General features: G+C 43.0%; 1 protein-coding gene across 1 annotated transcript; it reads right to left on the minus strand.

The window, feature by feature from the left end:
- Nucleotides 1-345: 345 nt before the first annotated feature.
- On the minus strand, nt 346-21,895 carry LOC148039187 (U-box domain-containing protein 44-like). The gene is made up of 3 exons (XM_087675089.1): nt 20,782-21,895; nt 14,404-14,713; nt 346-2,118 (listed from the first exon to the last, which is right to left on the minus strand). The coding sequence occupies exons 1-3, from the start codon at nt 21,427-21,429 to the stop codon at nt 557-559; spliced, it is 2,520 nt and encodes an 839-aa protein (XP_087531215.1). The 5' UTR covers nt 21,430-21,895; the 3' UTR covers nt 346-556.
- Nucleotides 21,896-22,353: the final 458 nt, after the last annotated feature.

Below are 22,353 nucleotides of genomic sequence, written 5' to 3' on the forward strand. Positions count from 1 at the left end.
GTGTGTTGGTTTACAGTCAAATTCGAATATAAGGTAAAAATAACCAATGATGCATATGTGGGAATCCAACGAATAGAAATAACTAGGAAGCATCAAATTTTGCTGAAGGCATGCCCTCTCTGCACCTCAAAACTCCACATTCTTCATGCAAGCCCAGGTTGAAAGTGCATGCACCCAAGTCTGTGACGTGAGCAAATAGCAAGGGTGCAGGATATCTGGTTTCACATGCGTAGACTGGAGCACATGCATCTCTATGAAAGTGGGATATACTGGTTTGACGAGCCAATTAAACACCCAATGAACATGAAGAGGAATCCGGTCAAACAGAATCAAACAATAGACAGATTCAAATTTTCCAGAGCGTATGCTGTTATTCATGAACTCCAAAAATACAAATAATTAGAAATGACAAAAGGGACTAGGGGTAAGAAGAAAAGAAACAGAAGAAAGGGTGTAGGGAGGGTCTTCTGCTACAGCTTAATGCCGTCTCAGAAATTTTGGACAGAGATACAATACAGGAGATTTCCTTCTGCTGCCTAACAGAATGTACAAGTTTTCATCTTGCGTATGCTGAGAAAGTTGGTATTTTGTTGAGCAACTTCAAGGCTCTCTCCGCTGCTTGTTTTATATTAACATTTCCATTTCTGAAGGCTTCCACCAATCCTGTATGCATATTGGGATCAAGAGAGAGGAAATGTGCAACGTCACGACATCCAAGCATTTTTTCTACCACACAAACTGACTGGAGCCAAAGCACATCAGTTTTATGATCCTTCATAATTTCCATGATAGCCTGGATTGCACCTACTTTATTCAGCACCTGAAGCACTTTATCATCATCATTGGTCCCCTGAAGCAGTGTGGAGAGGGCACCTAATGATGCCTCTACAACTCTGAGATTCTTATGATCAAGGTTGCTAGCCAGAGGAATCACTGCATCTGCTTCAATGAGACAAAATGTATCTCTTGCAGAACATACACCACCATGTGCGGCACATATTTTTATTACATGTTTGGGTGAAAATGATAAGCACTGACAAAGACCCTTCGACTTGTTTGTCTCTGGAATATCAGAAAGCTGCCTTGAACATTTTGACAAATTTTCTAGGGCCAAAGCACAATGAATTTTAATCTCATCCCTTTCACCTGATTTAAGGAGCTCTGTGAACAAGGATGTCAAGTCATTCTCTCTTACAAGCGATATAATGGCTGGATCCTCCAAAACATATGTGAATCGGGATAGTACCGCCACCAAACCAGCTTTGAAATCACCAACAAAACGACCTCCTCCAACTGGCACAGAACCTTGATGTAGCTCAATGACACGCTTGATAACAATGTCTAAGGCATCTTCCTTGAGCAATGCATAACTGAGAGGAGCATTGTCCTTGGGAAGATTGGCCAATAGACCAGCTGCAGCTGCTTGCTCTTCTCTGACACCATTAGCTGCAAGAAGCTTGACAAGAACTCCCATCTGACCTGTAGTCCCACGCAGCCCATCTGCCAGAACCTGTCCCATGTGGGGTGAAATGAGATAGAGCAGTTTCACAGTGTTTAAACGAATTTCTGATGGTGCTTCCAGAAACTGTATGAGACTGCTGGTTGCACCTGCACTTAATATATATTGTACTAAATTATCGACGACACCAGCTGATGAGGCAAGTCCAACCAGCACTTGAAGTAGCTTGGCTACAATTGAAGGACCAGTATTGCTAACCAGATGCAGCAGATTGTGGATAGCTTCTTCTGAGGTCAGACTAATTTCACTTGAATCTGCTGTCAAGGATTGAATATCCACACCAGAACTTACTATGTTTGCAAGAACAGTAGCTGAAACTTCCTTCATCCTTACAGGCAACTGGTTCACAGAACCAATGGAAAAGAGGTCTCTGATAACCAGAGGAAGGATCCCAGCTTTTACTAAAATTACTCCATTCTCCTTCAGGGAAGAAAGCTGAGCTAAGCACTTTAAAGCTGCTTCCTTACCAGCCAAACTCTGATAATCAAGCATTTTTACCAATGCCTTCCCTGCCCTTTCTGCTACAAATGCCTTACTTTCTTTGCTTAAAACAATATCAGCAAGATATCTTGTCATCTCCAATCGTTCTTCCTCAGTACCTGAATAAAGCAACACACTACAATAGAATATGATCTTAAGAACATCCACAACAGCCTCAATAATGAATTTTCCACTAATGTGAGGCTTTTCCCAAAGCAATAAAGTAGCGAAAGTTTGGAAAGAAGCACTTCAAACAAAACATTGGGAAACCACGGATCACCAAGTATGCCTGAAGCATCTAGAAAACATGATATACCTCTTGATCCAAAGGATCAAATATCTTGTTGATCCTAAGGATGCATGCTGGAAGAGGAGGGGGGAAGGTGCCCTAAAGAGAGAGAAATGAACTGAACTCTATGCCTGAGAGCCTAGGCACCAGCCACACATCCCAGGGATGGGGCTGCCTGTATGTACTCTTGAAGTGTGGTGGGCTCAAAGGAGAGGAAGAGAGAGGGAGTGGTAGCAAGTTGCAACATTACAAGAACACGACCATTAATTAGTCAACAAGACAACATAGCAAAGTATAACAATGGAAATCATGAACTAGGATGTACAAGAGTTACCCTGTGTACCACCAAGATGAGGATGGACAGTGTGATTCGCTGCACAATGTGTCAGGTGCCAAAGGAGAACTTACCATTTTGTGGGCAAAGAATGATAGTAAAATGTGCAATGCCTTGGGTGCCAAAGAAGGGCTTACCATTATATAGGCAAAGGATGATAGTAGGCAAGCAGATGAAAATCTAGAGTAGCACCCAAAAGTCTAGAAAGGCACTCCATTAAGTGCCTAATCTAAGGTTACATACGAGCAACCTACAAGCCTTATATTGAGTAGCATCCTAGTTTCAAATACCTCCCTTTTTTTGGCCAAGATATAGAAACACCAAGCATTTAGTGTAAAGGTTACATACAAACACCCTACAAATATTTTATTTAGTAACATTCTAATTTTCCAACATACCCTTAGCAGCAAGGCGTTAGTCAGGACGCTAGATCTAGCCGATGACACTAGCTACACCAAACACGGGGTGTCAGAGTGTGCACATGGAAATGGAAGATTGAAGACTGAAGAGTGGGTGTTTGCCAAGTGAGGGGCTAGGCTATAAATAGCCAACAACACCAAAATCTGGTCGACCATTGTTAACTCTTGGTCACTATCCGAAAAATGCCAAGAAAACTAGAGGTGGCCCCGGAAAAATCCCAAATCACAATGACAATGTCCGACAAGTATAGGCAAACTGTGGAAAGTAGAAACTAGCCTAGCAATGAACACAAAAAGGCGACAACTGAAGAAAATGCACCTAAACTGTTGGAGCTCCTATGTCTCAGCCAGACTCTAACAGGAGCTCACTACTAGGGGATGACAAACTGACATGGCTAGCATAGGCAAGCTAACACCTCCTCTCAGATCCTGGGAGTGTCTAAAGACCCAACAACCTCATGTGATGAAGCATAGAAGCCTTGGGCAAAGGCCTCGTGAAGAGATCTGCTGCATTGTCCATCGTGGGGCAATAGGCCACCACTAACTCAAAATCCACGATTCGCTCCCAAACATAGTGATACAAAATCTCTATGTGCTTTGTGCAAGTATGAAACACAGTCCTTCGCTAGAGCTAGAGCACTCTAATTGTCCACACGCAACTCCGTAGATCCACACTAGAGAAAGCCAATCTCCGCCAACATGTGGCAAAGCCAAACCGCCTCCATAGCTATAGAACACACTGCACAATACTTTGCCTCTATAGAAGAAAGAGCCACAGTAGGCTACTTCTTACTGCTCCACAAGATAGCTCTCGATCCAAGGAAGAAAGCCTATCCAATAGTGGACCTCTCAAATCCACATCACCTTCCTAGTTAGAATCACTCCAACAGGGAAGGTAAGCCCCTCTCCATACATGATACCATAGGATCAAGTCCCCTGAAAATAACGAAGAACACGCAAGGTCACTCTCCAATGCTCTTGAGTGGGAGAAAAAATATCCGGCCAAGTGTGAATAAGCCAAATAAGGAAGCCAACAAGACACCTATAATGGGTGCCATTTGTAAAAGAAGCTCCGTCTACTGCCAAAAAGCTTGCCCCAATGGGGTATGATAGGCCAACAATCAACCATACCAAACTCTAAGAGAAGCTCGGTAATGTACCTATGCTAGAAAATAAAGATGCTTAAGTCATCTGATAGAGGTTCAATCCAAGGAAGAAGTGTAGGATCCCGAGATCTGTCATGTCAAACTCTTGTCTCAAAATCTCCTGAGTACGATCAACCTCCTAAGTATAGCTCCCTATGATGATAAGATCGTCCACAAACAAGATGAGCAAACGCCTATCACCCAAAACCTCAAAGTATAGGTAGGGGTCATGAGTTGATTGATGGAAGTCACTCTATAGAAAGAATCGATCATTCCTCTAGTACCAAGCTCTAGAAGCTTGCTTCAAGCCATAGACGGCCTTTTGCAAACTGTAGACATGGTCCTCCTTCCTTTGCACAAGAAAACTAGGAGGCTATGAAACATAAATCTCCTCCTCAAGGACATCATTCAAGAAGGCAAACTTTACGTCCATCTGATAAACACGCCAAGGGTGGTGGGCTGCAAGAGCTAAGATAGCCCGAATAGTAGACATTCAAGCCGTAGGTGAAAAAGTCTCAAAATAGTCCAAACCTACCCTTTGAGCAAAACCCTTGGCAACAAGCCTAGCTTGTCAAGGAACCATCGGCAAGGTACTTGGTCTTATAGACCCATTTCACACCTATCACCTTCTGCTTTGGGAGATGTGAAACCAACCCCCAAGTCTAATTATGCTCAATAGAATCTAGCTCATAACTTGACACCAAATATCTTATGCAAGAGCAACTGTAGTAGGCTCACTATCATAAAGAATCTGTGACATAAGTGCATAGTTCACACAGAGTAAACTATTCCACTAGGACTATAAGTCCGCATGGACTTGTAGCAGAAGCAAGAAAGTGAGAAACACTTGAATCCTCCATGAGCTCTCGGTATCAACGAAGAATCTAAATGGGCTCATCCTACTACCGAGAAGACTAAGTAGCATCCAACACTTGTAATGCACCTACCTATGGAAGGGAACCCCCCCTCCAACCAAGGGAAGGTAAATCCTTCTTAGTTAAAGAAGGCTCCTCCTTTGACAGCTAAGTATCCCTAGACTACAGAGGGGAGGCTTAAGGTATGGAAGTACTCGGCGAAGAAGAATTAGTCACATCTGTCAAAGGTAGTAGAGAAGCCGAGGTAGAGGGTGCAGGAGGAAGAGGGGGAGGAGCCAAAGATAAAGGAGGGGTGCTAAGAGGCAACCTAGAAGGGAAAAGAGGAATTGAGGATGGAAGAGGGTCAATCAATAACAAAGAACCATGTAAGAAAACCATCAATAGGATCCTCAGAGACTGCAACCTTGTCAAAGATCACATCCTTATGCACCTCAAGCTTGCGTGTCATCAAGTCATAGAGTCAATAGACCTTCGTGGTAGTGCTATAGCCCACAAAGATGAGCTTCTTCAAGTCAAGCTTCATCTTCCTCTTCTTTTTATCCAAATGGACAAATGCATCACATCCAAAGATACAAAAGTGAGACACAAAGGCTTTCGACCAAAGAAAGCCTCGTAGGGAGTCATGCCCTATAGTGCAAAGCCAGGGAGCAATTGCAAATGTGAACCGCAATAGCCACCACCTCACCTCAAAGGGTATGAGGAAGACCCTGATACTCCAACATCAATTGGGTCATCCCTAGTGTTGAGATTCAGCAATCACACTCATTGACAGCCTCTTTGTATGGAGCTTCAGGATCAAGGATATGCAGGCTAACCTATCCCATATGCACAATGGTGCCTACTGCAGTTTCCTACTTTCCTATAAAGCATTGTACTTGCTTCCTTTTCTAAATGCAATGATAGTACTCTTTTCTTTTCAATGAAGTGTCAATGTCATTGTCCACATACACAAGATTGTGTTTATGAGTCCAAGTCTCAATCTTGGAACCTAATTCACTTGTGTAACAAACAGTGTCTTTATCTTCTTCATCATGAGTCCACACTTCTCCTTTCATCCACCATAACTCACTGCCATGCTCTAGATCCCACATTTCTCACATGGTATCAGAGCCCAGTTGGGCATGGCATTGCTTCTCCAGCCTCTCTTGATTCCTCTCAACCTCAGTCTAGCTCAATGTCAGCTCATGACTTCATCTCCCAACTCTACTCTCACTGAAGCTTCCATGGCAGCCATAGCCAGCAGCACCCTATCAGATTGAGTTGCTTATATCTCACTCCACAGGTCAAATCTCTTGGAGCTTCCTTCTGGAAAAGTATTCTCCAACTCACAAAGCTTCCCTGTATCACATCAATCTAGGACATTTGACCATCTGAAGCTCAACATTGTGAAAATTCTCAATCTCTGCTCTGTGTCTGCCATAGCCAGACAGGACCTACCTCACTTTGAGCTTCAATAACTTCTCAACCAGGCCACTTCAGCTCTTGATTCCTTCTAGGGGATTGTTCTTCTACTCAAGGCGCTTCATCCTGGCACGAAAATCGATCACATTGCTGCGCCCTGACCCCGGCATTACGAAAATCGCAGAAACCTGTCCTGAATTGTGCCGAATCTGATCGAGTGCCCTGCGTGCTTCATACAGCCAGCGATCTTGACAATTTTCATAGGGCTTTGATAGCCCATGAAGTCAGCTTCCTAGGCATGTAAAAATTTTTGAAAATGATTAAGTATAGCTCCTGCAATCTGAAAAAAACCAGGCCCCTGTCTCAGAAACCCTAATTCCACCATAGCCAAAATTTCTCAAGCTTTTTTTTTCCTCAGTTTTTATTTCTCCTGACACTCAACCCAAGCCTCTGTCACTCTAATCCATTGACCCAGCATCAAATCAAGGAGGGGAAGGACCTGAGAAGATTGAAGAACGACCGAACGATCCCAAACAAGAAGAATCAAGCTCAACATCAACACTGACAGTGTGTGTTTTCACACTGTCACTAACTGTGTCTCTTGACACACTGCATTCTGCTCTTCTACTGATAAAATCTCAAAATTCTGGTGTTGATTTGCTGCTGATCTTGCAACCTCAACATGGGAAAAGACTCTCCAAATGCTCGATTCAAAGGAGTCGGGTTTCACACCTGGCAAACCCGCATCAAGCTTATCTTGATGAAAAAGGGTCTCTAGGCCATCACAAATGGCAAAGAGAAGAAACCTCGAGACGCGGACCTTGCAACTACTTGGCAAAAGAATGATGACAGAGCCCAGGCCATTATCAAACTGGAGCTAGACGACAATTATATCCACCATGTGGATAACTGTGAGACCTCAAAGGATACATGGAAAAGACTTGACACCCTGTTCGGTGCACAATCTAAATCATCAAAGTATGGTCTCCTGATTGAGTTCTTCAGGCTTGAAATGAAGTCCAGCACATCACTTGCCACACATCTCAATTATATGGAAGGACTCCTAACCCAACTTGCAGGAATCAACATTAAAATGGATGAAGATGTTTGCATCGGTGTTCTACTTAAGAGTTTGTCTCTTGAATATAATAATGTATCAACAACTTTAATCAACATGCCAAATCCTGAACTTGTTGATATCCAAGCATCACTGTTAGAAGAGGAAAAGAAGCTAAAAACTAAGGAACAACCAAGTACCTCTAGAGATGAGCATGCATTATATGTTGGCAACAGGTACAAAGGCAAGAAGGATCAGCTCTTCTGTGACTTCTGCAAAAGGACCGGACACACCGAGAAGTTCTGCCACGCAAGAAAGAGATCCCAAAAGGCCTATCTAGTCGCAATCAAAGAAGAAGAAGAAAATGGAGCAAAGGAAGAAGAAGATGAAGATGAAGACCACCAGGATCGGAAGGACAAGACTCATCAGTCCTTCTACTCTCATAATTCTGATAGATTGTTTTAAAAGCCTTGTACTTCCTTGCCCTAATGTAACTTGGCATTACAGTCCCTGTACACTTTGTGAGGCCCCTGTTACAGCCTCTGGATGTCCATCATGTTTTGGTGCCCACACTTAGCCTTTTCTGCAACAGCCTCTGGTGTCTACCATGTTTGTGGTGTGCCCACACTTTGCAGGTGGTTCTCATTACAGCCTCTACACACTTTGTGCCTTTCTAGTTGTGATTGAGGAGGGGTGTTGAGATTCAGCAATCACACTCATTGACAGCCTCTTTGTATGGAGCTTCAGGATCAAGGATATGCAGGCTAACCCATCCCATATGCACAATGGTGCCTACTGCAGTTTCCTACTTTCCTATAAAGCATTGTACTTGCTTCCTTTTCTAAATGCAATGATAGTACTCTTTTCTTTTCAGTGAAGTGTCAATGTCATTGTCCACATACACAAGATTGTGTTTATGAGTCCAAGTCTCAATCTTGGAACCTAATTCACTTGTGTAACAAACAGTATCTTTATCTTCTTCATCATGAGTCCACACTTCTCCTTTCATCCACCATAACTCACTGCCATGCTCTAGATCCCGCATTTCTCACACTAGTATGGTCCGATTCGCACACTCCACAACACTATTCTCTAAAGATGTGTTCAAATGGGTATACTCCACCTGAATGCCGTTATTCCTACAAAACTCAAAAAAGAGATTAAAAGTAAACTCTCCACCATAGTTTACTCGTACACCACGAGCTTTGGAAATAGTTTGTGTCTGCACAAATACTTTCCACTCGCAAAAACAGGAGTACACCTTGCTCTCGTACTCCAAAAAATAAGGCCACACATAACAACTGAAGTTGTCTATAATCAACATCAAATACTTGGCCTTCCCAAGGGAGGCCATACCCATAGATCTGCAAAAGACCGGTGTGAACCAACTCAAGCGAGGTAGAGGCCCTCCTGGTGGCAACGTGTGGATGAGTCTACCTATGTTGCTTGTCTCTTAAACAACTAGGGCACAAAGTGTGAATAGGAGGAAAAACAAGAAGTCCCTTCACCATATTCTTCCAAGAAGCCCATTGGAGAGTGTCAAAGTTTAGATGACCATAACGAGCTTGCTAAAGCAGCCCAAGCTTATGGGAAGACCTCGCGACTAAGGCTGTAAGTATGTAAAGCCCACCCTCATAGGATCCTATCCAAAGAATACCACCTATAGAAACATCCTCCACTGTCACTACATCCTATGTAAAGATCATGCAAATACCGAGCCGTGTAAGGCCATGAATAGACAATAGGTTAAAACCTAAATCCAATATGTGGAGAGCTTTGACCAAAGAAGAGTCCTTGTTTGGCAATAAAGAAATAGTCTCTACTCCTTGAACAAGAACGGTAGAGTTGTCACCAATGGTGACCGTACCCTCTCTAGCACTCATGTCTTGAAGCCAATCCTATCTATAGGTCATGTGAGAAGACGCCCCATTGTCCATGAGCCAAGGCTTCTCCCGAGCAAAAGAAGTAAGAGCTATATCCTCCTCGGCTAGCGGGGGTGGCCTTCATATCCTTCGAATCCTTCTTCTTTGGCTTCAAATGGGGGTACTTTTGCCAACACTTCTCTTCGGAATGAATGTCCTTCCCACAATGTGGACACTTGGGCTGCTTCTCCTTCTTCTCATCCTTCTTGTCCTCCTACTTCTTATCCTTGGCATGTGCCTTATTCTTCCTTCCTCCACCTCTACGTGCAATAAATGCCTTGGTGGAGCTAGAACCACATGTCCCAACCTCTCTGAGTCGCTCGTCATGCTCCAAGACAAGCAGTGAAAGCTCCTCCCATAAGCATGTCTTGTGGATCCTCGAAGTGATAAGGCTAGTGTAGAAGACATCGAGCTAAGGAGATGGTAGCTAAGTCAAAAGGATCATAGCCATGTCTTCAAAGGATATCATCCAACTAAGAGAGGCAAGCTCACCCCTCATGTCCTCCACTTCATGATGTGCTCCTTCATAGAGGATAAGTCATCAAGACTGAGAATTTGCAAATTCTTCTCAAGGGAAATCTTATGAATAAACATCTTGTGCTAATACAAAGACACAAGCTTCTTCCACACTTCCACCGCCATCTTCGACCTGCGAATATGCATAAGGACAAAATCCTATAAACTCATAAAAAGAAAGAATCAGGCTCGAGACTTGAGCCCCATAGGAGTTCCATCTGTTGAATCCTCCTTAGGATAGGAGATAGAATTAGAAACAAGAGCCCAAAGATTGAAGGTATCAAGTATGCACTCCATCTTACACAACCACAATGAATAGTTGGAACCATCGAGTTTGTGTTCTTTGGGTAATGAAGGTAAGACAAGCACCTACACCAAGGGTATCAAGGAAGGACGAGATCTTTACTTCAAATGGAGCCTTTTATGATAGATAAGTAGAAGGGAAATGGGTGCAAACAAGGGACTCCTCCCAATGATAATTGCAAAAGTCGCGTCTCCACTCAGAAGAGTATCTGGAAAGAAGTTTCTCCTTTGATTCATCAAAACTCGTGAACTGGTAAGACATCTTTGATTACACAATCACCCAGAAAGCTACAAAGGAATGGAGATAGCAAGGGGAACAGAAGGCAATCAGCTACACGAACTGTAGATGTATCATCTGTCAAAAGAAAGTTGTTGTCTGCCATCAAAAGGAGATCGCTTGCACTAGGAGGCTGTCGCCTCCACCAAAAAGTTGTTGCCTATGTTGGGAAGCAATAGCTTGCAAAAGAAAATTTGCATTTTTTGCAACACACAAGAAACAAGGGCCGCTTGATGCCTGGATGCTACCACCTAGTCTCCTAGAGAAGTTGCATGGCTGCCAGGAAGATTGTACAGGCATTGGACCACCTGTTCGGCTGGAAATGCAACAAACACATGCAAAAAATCTGTGTTTTGAAGATTTGGGCTGCTCATCCATAATGAACACTTACTCCTCTACAATAAATCTTGAGATTGTGGTTCTCACTTAGGTGATGATACCATGTGAGTGTGCAACAGAAGAGAAACACGAAGATAGAGAGAAGCACAGATGCAAATGCAAGGTCATCACGAAAGTGCCAATCCAATGGATTTTGGACAGCCGGGCATGCATGCTATGATGGGGCAGCCATCATATTTTGGTGGAAGCACGATTTTTCATGCTATCATTGAACAAGGACCGCATACGAGAATGTATGGCACAAATCCCTATGGTATGCAGCAACCAATGCATGGTGTGCAAGGCCCAATGTATTCGCATATGGATGGAAATATGCAAAACCCTATGTATGGCAACATTAACTTGATGCCTAGGGCACAAAGTACCATGTTTGGTACTACATCTACACCCCGAATGCTTATGGGGCTCAAGGAATGAATGTTGGTCATGCAAGTGCTCCGTTTGGTATTGGTTTTGATGTAAATTCAGCAAATGCACCCTTTTTGCAGCAGCCAGTATATGACAACTTGACACCCAAAGGGACAACAAAAGACTATGATGAGGTGGAAAAGGAGAGAAGTTTGAGTGCTTCAGCAGTGTACAAGATAGGTTGAAAGCTTTGACTTTCTTTCAGCAATTTGATGCAGCTTATTTAAGGGGGAACTTCATGGAGTCCTCCAAGATTTGAAAGGCAACCACTTTCTTGAAAGGGAATGCATTACAGTGGTGGTCCACTCTTTTGATGCAAGGCAGAGCATCGTCAACGTGGGTACAATTCAAGCAAATGTTTGCATCGAATTGGTTACAAGTACCTTTGAGGTGGACATCATGACAGCTTGGAACAAGCTGGATGCTAAGGAATGTAAGAATTTGGAGCAATGTAATGAGAAGTTTTGGGATGCATTGCTGCCTATTACTTCTTATCGCGCCGTACCCCTTCGTAAGCAAATGGAAAAATATGTTTGTGGGCTGCCCAAAGGAATCAAGGATTTTTGCATTAAATCCACCGTGTCTAGCATGTCTTAGCTTATAGAGACTACTGCTACAGCTAATGCTTTGCTGCGTGGGAAGAATTCGGGCTTCCTAGAGAGTAGAGAGAAGCCGAATAAAAAGTTATTTAAGGCTGAGAAAAGGGGTAGATCTGAAAATCAACCTGAAAAGAGGCCAAAATAACAAAAAAAGGGCTCGAAAACAATGGCACAACATAGGGAATTGATGGCTACAAATAAATGTTTTATTTGTGAACAAGAGGATCACATTGCAAGGGACTGTCCCAATAGGCAGCAAGCTGGAAAATCAGAAAATTAGGGAGATTCTAAAGAAAAGAAGCCCAAAACATCAATGGGATTGGTGCCCAATGTTGTTAGTGATCAGCCTAATGATGATGCTACTGAGTTGTGCGGAGCATGGGAAAAAATTAGGGATCAGCATGCATTGATTTTCTTTGATAATGATGCACGAGCCAACTTCATCTCTATTGACATGGCCACCTGAAAGATGATTCGGGAAACACAGAGAGAAAACGATGAACAAAATCCTGAGCACGAGTATCTATTCTCCTCCTAACCACGCCTAGATAAGTGTTGGCACCTCTCTCCTCGTTTCCTCTGCCAGCCGTCAACTTTTCTGGAGTCCTACTATTCTTGGACTCTCTTACTCTCTAGGCTCCCCTTAACCCCGTTCGGGCGCCCAAGAGCCCGGACGGTCATTCTCGTGCTTGTTCCCCTAGATTTACCTTAACGTGACATTAAATGTCACTTTTAATGTCACATTAATGTCACATTTCCTTCCCCTTAAGAATCGGTTTCGTCCTCGAAAACGATACTTGGAAGGTCTAACTGTAAATCGGGAAACCTTTTCTTTAAAGTACCAATGAAAGATGATTCGGGAAACACAGAGAGAAAACGATGAACAAAATCCTGAGCACGAGTGTCTATTCTCCTCCCAACCACGCCTAGATAAGTGCTGGCACCTCTCTCCTCGTTTCCTCTGCCAGCCGTCAACTTTTCTTGAGTCCTACTATTCTTGGACTCTCTTACTCTCTAGGCTCCCCTTAACCCCGTTCGGGCGCCCAAGAGCCCGGACGGTCATTCTCGTGCTTGTTCCCCTAGATTTACCTTAACGTGACATTAAATGTCACATTAATGTCACACCACCTGTCTAGACATTAGAGAGGATGAGATGGGACCCATGGGAGAAGTTGGAATGGCATGTAAAGGCCATGCAAAGCCCGTCACACCGCTCATTGGAAAGCTTTGATTGCGTATACAAGGATATATGGACAGCGAAGAGTTCTTCATTGCTCCACTTGAGGGTTGTGATGTATTGCTTGGTGTGTCACCATATGCATGCAGTGATTGATTCTCGTGCAAAAAAGATCACTATTCTACATAAGGGAAAGGTACTCATACTAGATGTAAAGTTGAAAGGTGAATCTATCCCTGTTGTATCTGTAGCTGCCATTTCCAAAGTAATGAAAAATCATCTTTCAACGTACTTGGTTTTTACTAAGGATAAAGATGATAGTGAGAATGCCGGAAACATATCTAAGTTAGAGAAGGATCGCATATCATTTCTGAAAATGTATGCTGATTGCTTCTCTCAGTCACTTCTAGGACAGCTACCGCCTGAAAGGCTAGAAGATCATGGCATAGATCTTATCCCAGGAAGTAGCCCACCTAATAAGCCACCCTACAAAGTCAATGCAGCCCAAGAGGAGGAGATTATGAGTCACATAAATGAGCTATTAGAAAAAGGGTTGATTCAGCCCAGCTCATCTCCTTTTTGTTCTCCAGTGCTTTTGGTGTAGAAAAAGGATGGTTCATGGAGGGTGGATGTAGAACGAAAAGCATGTGGCAGAGGCACTTCAACAAGTTGCATCACAAGGTGACACAAGAGCCTAGGACTGGGTATGCCACAATCCAAAATACTCTACTCATACCACCAAGGAATGGCTCGACAAAACGAGTGAAGCAACAAAGGCATGTGTCCTATCTCTGAAAAAAAGAATCTAGCACTCTAACGTTATCAATGCATACTTCAAACCCAGTTCAATTTGATCCCTTTGTACTATAAGAAAAACCAAATATACTCAAAGATAGCTACATTCAATAGTATGAGCAGCTGTACCCCCAAGAAGAGCAGCCTGACCTCACATTTCTTAGGGGCATTCAGGTTTGTGCATCTTATATCAGAAAAAAATCATTGCACTCTGCATCAGTAAGACGGTTATCAACACATATTTGAAGTCCAATTCAATTTAATCCCCTTGTACTAGAGTAAAAACGAAACTATTATACTCAAAAGTAGCTACATTCAATATTATGAGCAGCTGTACACCCAAGCAGAACAGCCTCTGCCCTTGGCCAGTTTGCAGTGCACAAGTTGGTAATCTCTACAACAAGCACAGAATAAACATGTGTACCATGGTTACAAAATTCGAAGGAGCACATCTCTCTTTGGAAGTTATCAGAGAAGTTAGAACTGACCGTTGACTAGAAGTCTCAACAAAGGATGCAGCCTTCCATTCTCTGCCATCTGTTTGATGTTCTGGTCACAATTTTCAAGATTATCCAGAAGTTCGTCTGCCTTTTGCACCACAATTACATTTTCAGATCTGCTGCTCGTCAACCCAACAAGCATAAGAATGGAGCCATTCACAGCACCTATCTTTTCACACAGAGGATAATACTTGGACAGCTCTGACAGCAAACGAATCGCCTCCTCCCTTTCCTTTGACAGCTTATGTGAAAGGCATTTGAAGCAACTCCGAACAATGTCCGTATTTCCAATTGCTTCCTGATCAAAGTACTAAATTCTCTCTCTCTCTCTCTCTTCTCTTCTCTCTCTCTCTCTCTCTCTCACATTTTGGTCTTTTAGTTCTTTGTTTGTTTTCTCTTAGATTATGGTTTGTTTATTCTACTTGGGAAACACAAAGTTCTTTGAATCCAACATACCTATTTTTGTCTCATAGACCAATTTCGCCTTTTTGTAGATGTTAATACACCTCTCTCTCTCTCTCTCTCTCCCCCCCCAAAAATGCATATTACTAAGGTACCTAGTAAACACCATGAACATATGTCAAAATCAGTATGTTTTTAGCATCCCCATGTGTGTGCACATATATAGTACATGCATGCCACTATATGCGCATCTGGCTATGCACTCGTGTGCATGAGCTCCATGCATGCATACTTGCACATACTTCTTGTTTCCATGGAAGCACTGTATGGACTCATGATATGACCAGATGTTGATAGCCAGCTTAAAGTGAGATGGCTACTACTATAAACAATGGTACAAAAACTCCAGCCAACTACTAGGAAGATCTACAAGATCCTTTAGGTAGTAAAGATGAGCAGCAGAAATCTACAGGAAGACTTGATAACAACATTCATACATATATGAGAGAGTGGTGTATAAAGATTTCAAGGGGATCTTTCACTAGCTAGAAATTAGCCATGTAAGGAAAAAGTAGGCACCACCCATATGAAAATTGTCATCTGTCAAATAGGACCACACACAGGCCAATGGCATGGTGGTGGACCCCAGTAAGACCAGTTAGGCTGGTCAGATTGGAGAGAAACTGGTCAAATTGACTCAAGGGACTATTTAAAGCAAACTTTTCTCCTCTTCAAGGAATATACAATCCACGGTGACTTTGTAGGTGGGTGTTCGCAACTACCAGTGCCAGAATGCTGAGATCGTGGTTTGTGACCAGGGGCTTTGAAGATTCACAGTTTGGAACTGCTAAAGGCTGAGCAGTGATCTGTCTTGGATAACGCAGAAAGCGTATTCCATAGATACAGGGTGCAAGAGTGTGCAAGATTCTGTATGAGCTGGAGTGCAGCAAGGACTCACTGTTAGCAGCCTTTTCCCCCTTGTATTGTTCATAACTACTCCTGTTAAATATCAATAGGGAGATCATTTTTGCCTTTGGGATCTCTCATCCGTTTAAGTTGTGCTTGCTTGGAGACTCATGCCTTACAATTTGTATGAAAGCCACTTTATTGGCTGGGGGAAGAAGTCTAGAGCTCATGATCAGTATGCAAAGGTGAAGCTATTTTGCAACTTTTTTGTTAGTATAAAAGGATGTATCCTGAATTGACACTTGCACCAACCATGCAGTAGACACACCCACCCATACTTCATCAAGCATTAGGTCCAGGGCTCCCGATTTCATTCCCACACTTTAGCCCAATGTTAAAGATGTGGTGAGAGTTACAAGAGGAATTTCATTTTTCATTTCTTCTTTGGAGCACTAGTACAAGGGTTTCTTCTTCATCATGGCAGCCTCCTAAGAAGAGCTCTTGTTGCAAGTGGAGTGGACATACGCGAGAGAACAAACTACCTGGCTCAATAAACCCTTTAGAACCAAAATCGTGCTCAAAAGAAACAAAAGCTAAACTTTGAGAAATAGCATGCATACCTATTTGAGTTTTTCTTCTTCTAGATCTTCCTCTATTGAGGTTTAGATATAGGTACCAATTTGGATCTCCCTGTTGACTTAGAACCAGTTCCTACATATCAAAAGGGGCAACAAATAGAGAGAATTGTTCATAGAAACAAAAAGACACATATGAGCCTACCCACTTAGCCTGGCTGAGATGAAGACATTGAATTACCAATTGTTCCCAAGATGATTTGTTCTCCTTGCAGCTGTCCTCAGGAGAATCCACTGGATGACATAGAGTGCTGCAATCTGCAAAGAAGAATATTGCCCAGTGACTAGGAGCTGCTATAAATAGCAAAAAGGACTCCAAACTGTCTGATATGATGTCTGAGCATGTGCTGGAGCAGTCCGACCAGTATGCTCAGCTCCAATAGAGAGGCTGACAGCTGCATTTATGCAGTAAAAAGCTGGTTGCCAGCTCTACAAGTGAAACCAACTGGAACAACATAAAACATAATGCGCCTGAGAGCTGGATAACCTGGCAGCAAGTGTGAACACACTAAAAACTGACTCAAAATTGTAATGCACACTAGTATAAGGGCCGAAAACAGTCATAGCTCCTCCGTCTCCATCAAAGTTTGACGGAGCTCACAACCAGAAGATGACAGCATGAAATAACACATGCTAACAATTGCATCATTATCCATATGTGTCTGGTGATCATACTTGTAAAGGGGTGCTTGGGCAAGTGAGCAATCCCCCATGAGGGCATTGTCCAAGTGGCACCACTACACTTTGCACAGCATTCTATTTGAACATGAGTTGGCACTACCCCTTAGATACCTCGTGCATTGGTATTGTGTTTATGTGAAAATGGGGTGCTTTGGATGGGGGAAAACTTGTGTATGCAAGCGCCCATCCAAGGGTGAAAACTGCTTGTACTATGTTCCCTTTTACTTCTTCACAAAGTGATCAACTTGGATCACCATATTCCCGGAACATCATCAAGGCAACATGCACCTCATTGTTCCCTCTTCTCCACCCCTTTACCCTACCTTGCCTTCCACGGATTCAGTTGATGGAAGATGCTAAATCTCCCCTCTTACTATCATTAATAGCAATCAACATTTTAAAAAAAATTATAACACCCTTTGAATAAGGCTATCTAAAAGAAGATATCCATCACCTCTATAGTCTCAGTAGGTTCTTGGGCAATCGACATACACACATTGACTAATGCCCTAGTTGCTTTGGGATGGTATCTTTCACGTAATGAGAAGAAGGTGGAGACATGACCTACCGTGTCATGCATACGTGTATTTTTAATGCTTAGCTTTGGCATAATTAAGTTGTACACATGTGAAGTGCAAGTCAATTAAGTCATGGTGATAGCCTGAGTACCTTGCATATGCAATGGGTGACACTGGCAAGGTTGTATTAAGTTATGCTAGACATGTAATTTTGGGTGCCTAGTGTCAATTCCGGCTTAGGGCATTAATTGGGCAGCTTAGGGTGGTAGCAATTCTAGAGGCTCAAAGAGGGAACCAGCCATCAAGGAACACCCAGAATCATGCGATAGCTGATCACACAGCCCAACAAGAAAGAGGAGAGCAGTTGAGAGAGGGAAACCAGCCATCAAGGAACACCCAAAATCACTCGACAACTAATTGCGCACTACAACAGGACAGAGGGCAACAAGTTTCCTTATCTGCCTTACTGAAATGTGGCAATACAAAAAGAGGGCTCTACAATTAGAGTGAGGTTTCATCCCCCTTTCAAAGCTGTTACCGCATCAAAATTGCCATCAAAGCTAATATTCAAAAGATTCGCTCTCATTTCCTAACATTCACTCGACAAGCATATTCCAACCTCTGGTGAAGAGCAACAATGATTTTTTGCTATTGAAATCCTAATTTACAACAACAATTAGGGTGGTTTCTCGACCACCTAGAGTCCATGCCCATTAATTGAAGACCTCGTACTTACAGTAGCAAAGCTGAAGGCAAAGAGTTTACAGTTGATCCAAGGGGTGAGCCCATTCTCATTTACTGTGACCCACATGCAAGAGATTGAAGACCCCACTGTGCCCAGACTAAAAACTCAATCAATGGGGCAAATTGAATCCTAATTGGCCATTTATGACAGCCATTGTATTGAAGATTGAAGGAGATCGATCCATATCTCAATGTACTTCAAGAGGTGCCAATTGTTGGGGCCAATCAAGTGTCAACTGTCCAAGATTATTTGGTAAAGTTCGAATTTCAGATTTGTGAATTCTATTGCTTGCTGCAAATTGTGTTAAATCAAGTCACATAACACCCTATCTGAGAAGAAGGGCTGGTTTCATATTGTCTTGGACACAATTCTTTTTGGGCCTAAGAGAGGATGTTGAGCTACTAACTTTTGGGTTTGCACGAATATTAACTATCATGCATTAACTCCTAATTTAGTCCCCTTAAAACAGCTCCAAAATGCTATTAATGCTAAACTACCAAAAATAACTGGCTTATTTTTGACAATAAGACAAATACACCCCCAATCCTCTACACAAGTCTATGTTCATGGAATCTCTATTCCTCATCACCAACCATTAGCCCTTTTCTTCACTTGCTGTCCACACCCCTTCCGAAGGACATCGCCAGCCTGTGGAGTACAGTTCACCCAGCATCCACTCAACATCAAAGAGCTGTCCCATCATCACAACATCCACATTTGCTGCCTGCCAGCCTTACTCAAGTCTCAGCTATCTACATCTGTGTTTTCTGCCCTCAGGCCACCTTGCTAGTCATTCACATTGTTCCAGACTGCTAACATCATCCTACAGCCAGCCAGATCTGTGTATACAGCATTTTCAGCTGCCTACATTGCTGAAGCCTAGATTCAAACATCATTGGAGTCTTGCTGCTGCATTTCAGGATCCTGCTAAGTACAACACATTCTTGGAGCTAAGATCAGTTTCTCCAACTCCTTCCTCAGCTTACCTCATCCCCAGGTCCTAGAGACACAAGAATTTGAGGCCCATTGTAGTACATTCAGCATCCGATTCGATTCAGTTATTCGTTCATCTTTTGAGTCATCTTCATCTTTAGTTCTACTGTTCACTCTGTGTTTGTTATACACCCTGAGTTTCTGTGTCTCTGTTCAAGCATTTCTTTACAGATGATGTTGCCAGCAGCAGCAACAGGTTGTGAGCAGAGTAAAGGGGATGACATGAAGGCTGGGCAGCAAAGCAGGTGGCTGATGGCAATAAGAGATGAGATAGAACCTACTAAGAATGGGTAGCTTGTCCTGAACATGGAAGACTTTGAAGGTGTTCAAGAGCCTTTGCATGAGATATAAAGTCCATCTACCATTGTGGAAATTCCCCAAAGATTTGCCAACATTTGGTAATCAGATCGATAAATCCTGTGAAGTCAAATATCTTCTCTAAGATGATGGCAAGAAGGGCGAGCAACATTGCTTGGCCTTCCAAAACCCACTTCTTGTTTAAACTAGTTTCGCTCCGGTTCCCAACCTTTGATGATGTCCCATTGCTAATGAATCTCCAACTTCTTCAAAATAAGGAAGTCTTCCATCAATTTGAAACTCAGGACCAATTGTGCTGCACTCAATCAGCAGGTGCACCCCACCCCCCACCTATCAACAACAGCAACAACAGCAAAAAGCTGCAAAGAATGGAGGAGACTAATGGAAATAACATCAATAGTGGGACTCCTGCACTTTTGTGCCTCAAACTGCAGATGCCGATCATCAACAGGCAGGCTAGCAATTGGTTGCAGTCCTTCTAAAAATTGCCGCCGCAAGCTGTAGACTGCAGCAGATCAATAATAACATTTTCATGATGGCCATGAACAGTGGCCCAGCGACAGTATGCAAGATGCCTATTGCAAGAATATACCTGTCCGGAATGAAGCACTTCCGCAAACAGCAATCTGCTTCTTCAAGAGAAACCTTGGATGGCAAGGATGGGTGTGCTTTGATAACTCGATGGAATTGAAATGAAATGAAGCAGACAGCAAAGGTCAAAGAGAAGAGACACTAGCAAACTATAAACAAACTATCGTACCCTGCATCAATAATCCAACCAGGTCCGACATACATGGTTCGACTAGCTAGCAGCAAGTACTTCATCTTGTCAGATTACTGGCAAGGTAGAAGCAAGGACAGCAACAATCAGAAAACAGTTGATCCATCATCATGAAGTTTGGCTTGAGCACATGGCTGGACCTGAGAGTAGCAAGAAATTTGATGAGACCTTATATAAATTGACTTTGTAAACTGCAATATCTAGATAATTCACCTGCAAAGCTGCAGTTGTGAAATGTAGACTCTTAATGTCGTGTAAATTATGTAATAAACATATCAAGCATAACACTACTACATGCAAATTATATAACCACCTCTATTTCAGGTCAGGATAGTCACGTGTGCTTTCTCACTTCTGCAAACGCATGTCTGTCTACATGTACTGTACCTTGTTGCTGTCATCATCTTTAGCCAAGGCAAACAGGGTGGCAAGAGCTGCACAGCGAACTTCCTCACCATCCTTTAAGCGTTCACCAATCAAGGGGATCAAACCTGAAGTTCTAGCTTTGGATTGATTGGCTTTGCTTTTGGAGCAAAGGGTTTGTACGTCTGTTAACGCAGCTATTACATCTTCCTCTAACTGGTTCGATGCCAGGGAGAGCCTGGCATTGTCAATCTGTGTAGCCTCATTCCTGGCAGTCCACTCTTCAATAGTGTGCCGAAGCGCATAGCTGGGTTTCAGTTCAGTGCTCTTGAGTTCTGTTCCAGTCAGTGGGCAAGCAGGGGCTTTGCCATTCTTTTTGCACTCCTCGAACCACTGCTCGATCGCACTTCGCTCAAAGGCTTGACCAGTCTCGATAGTGACCGGATCCTCCATGACCTGCTTGGTGAGAGGGCAAACAAAGGACGAGTAGACAGGTTCAACATGTCTGAACTCTCCGCTGAGGCGAACGCTCACCTGAGAATTGTGGCCTGGAGAAGGCCGGTAATTGGAACTGTACCACCTGTTCAGTGCGCCATTATCGTCATTGGAGCCATTCTCAAAGAGGGGAAAGCCATCGAGTGTTCTGCTGCTAGTAGCGCTGGAACTCGACATAGCCAAGGGTCTGTAGGTCGGCAGAAGCGAAGAGTAATACTAGGACGGCATCTGTACGATGCGAAAAATGGAGCTTCCTTATAGAATGGGACTTTTCTTGCAATACAACTGTCTGCCTGGCGATGGTTTACGAGCTTCTTATTCACTGTCCGCTTCCTTCTGACAATCAAAATGTCTGCCGGATGTCCCTATTCCCTGCACCTGTAGAAAGGCGGCCCAAGAGTTCACTCTCTGATTTCGATCTTTCGTAAAGGAAGCAATAGCTTGGCCGGTTACTGTAGGAGCGTGCTTTGCTTTGTCTGTCAATAACGATGATGAAGGATGATGATGGCCGTAGTTTGCTGCGATCGCAGAAGAGAGATGGATGATGGGAATGGGTTTGGTGAGAGGGTTTGTTGCGAGAACGATGATGGCGAGCACGTCAGCTGCGCCCACTGGCGGTGCGAGTAACCCGATCCAGGCTGTGGGCTTTTGACCCCAACTAGGCACATGGGAACGCCCCCCTCGTTATTATTTTCTGTAAACATAAAAAACTAGGTTGACACGTTCAGCTAAGTAAAGGAGAAGTTCTATATGCAATTTTTATAGTAGTTTTATTGATAATGTTTAGATATGTGATGTATTTTAATGTGAAGTATGTTTGTAGATAAGATTTAGCGTTGTTTAAATACATGGAAAATCTCGAAAGGAGAATATGTATATTTGTATCGTTCGAGTTAATGATCATGAAACATTCACATTTTTTTGCTACATTAAATAATGTGTTTTTCTTCAAAAAATAATACTTTTTACGTGTTGCTAAGTATCTACATATGTTGTACCCTGTCACAGTTGCATTTTTCTTACAGATGGTGGTATGCTCAAAAATCCTAGCCTTGTCTATGCTATCAACTATTGCTTCTATGTTAACCTCGAAGTTATTCT

The sequence above is a fragment of the Lygodium microphyllum genome, chromosome 3 (genome assembly GCF_053477565.2).
Source record: "Lygodium microphyllum isolate KBCC chromosome 3, Lygodium_microphyllum_v1.1.10, whole genome shotgun sequence".
In the NCBI taxonomy this organism is placed as follows: Eukaryota; Viridiplantae; Streptophyta; class Polypodiopsida; order Schizaeales; family Lygodiaceae; genus Lygodium; species Lygodium microphyllum.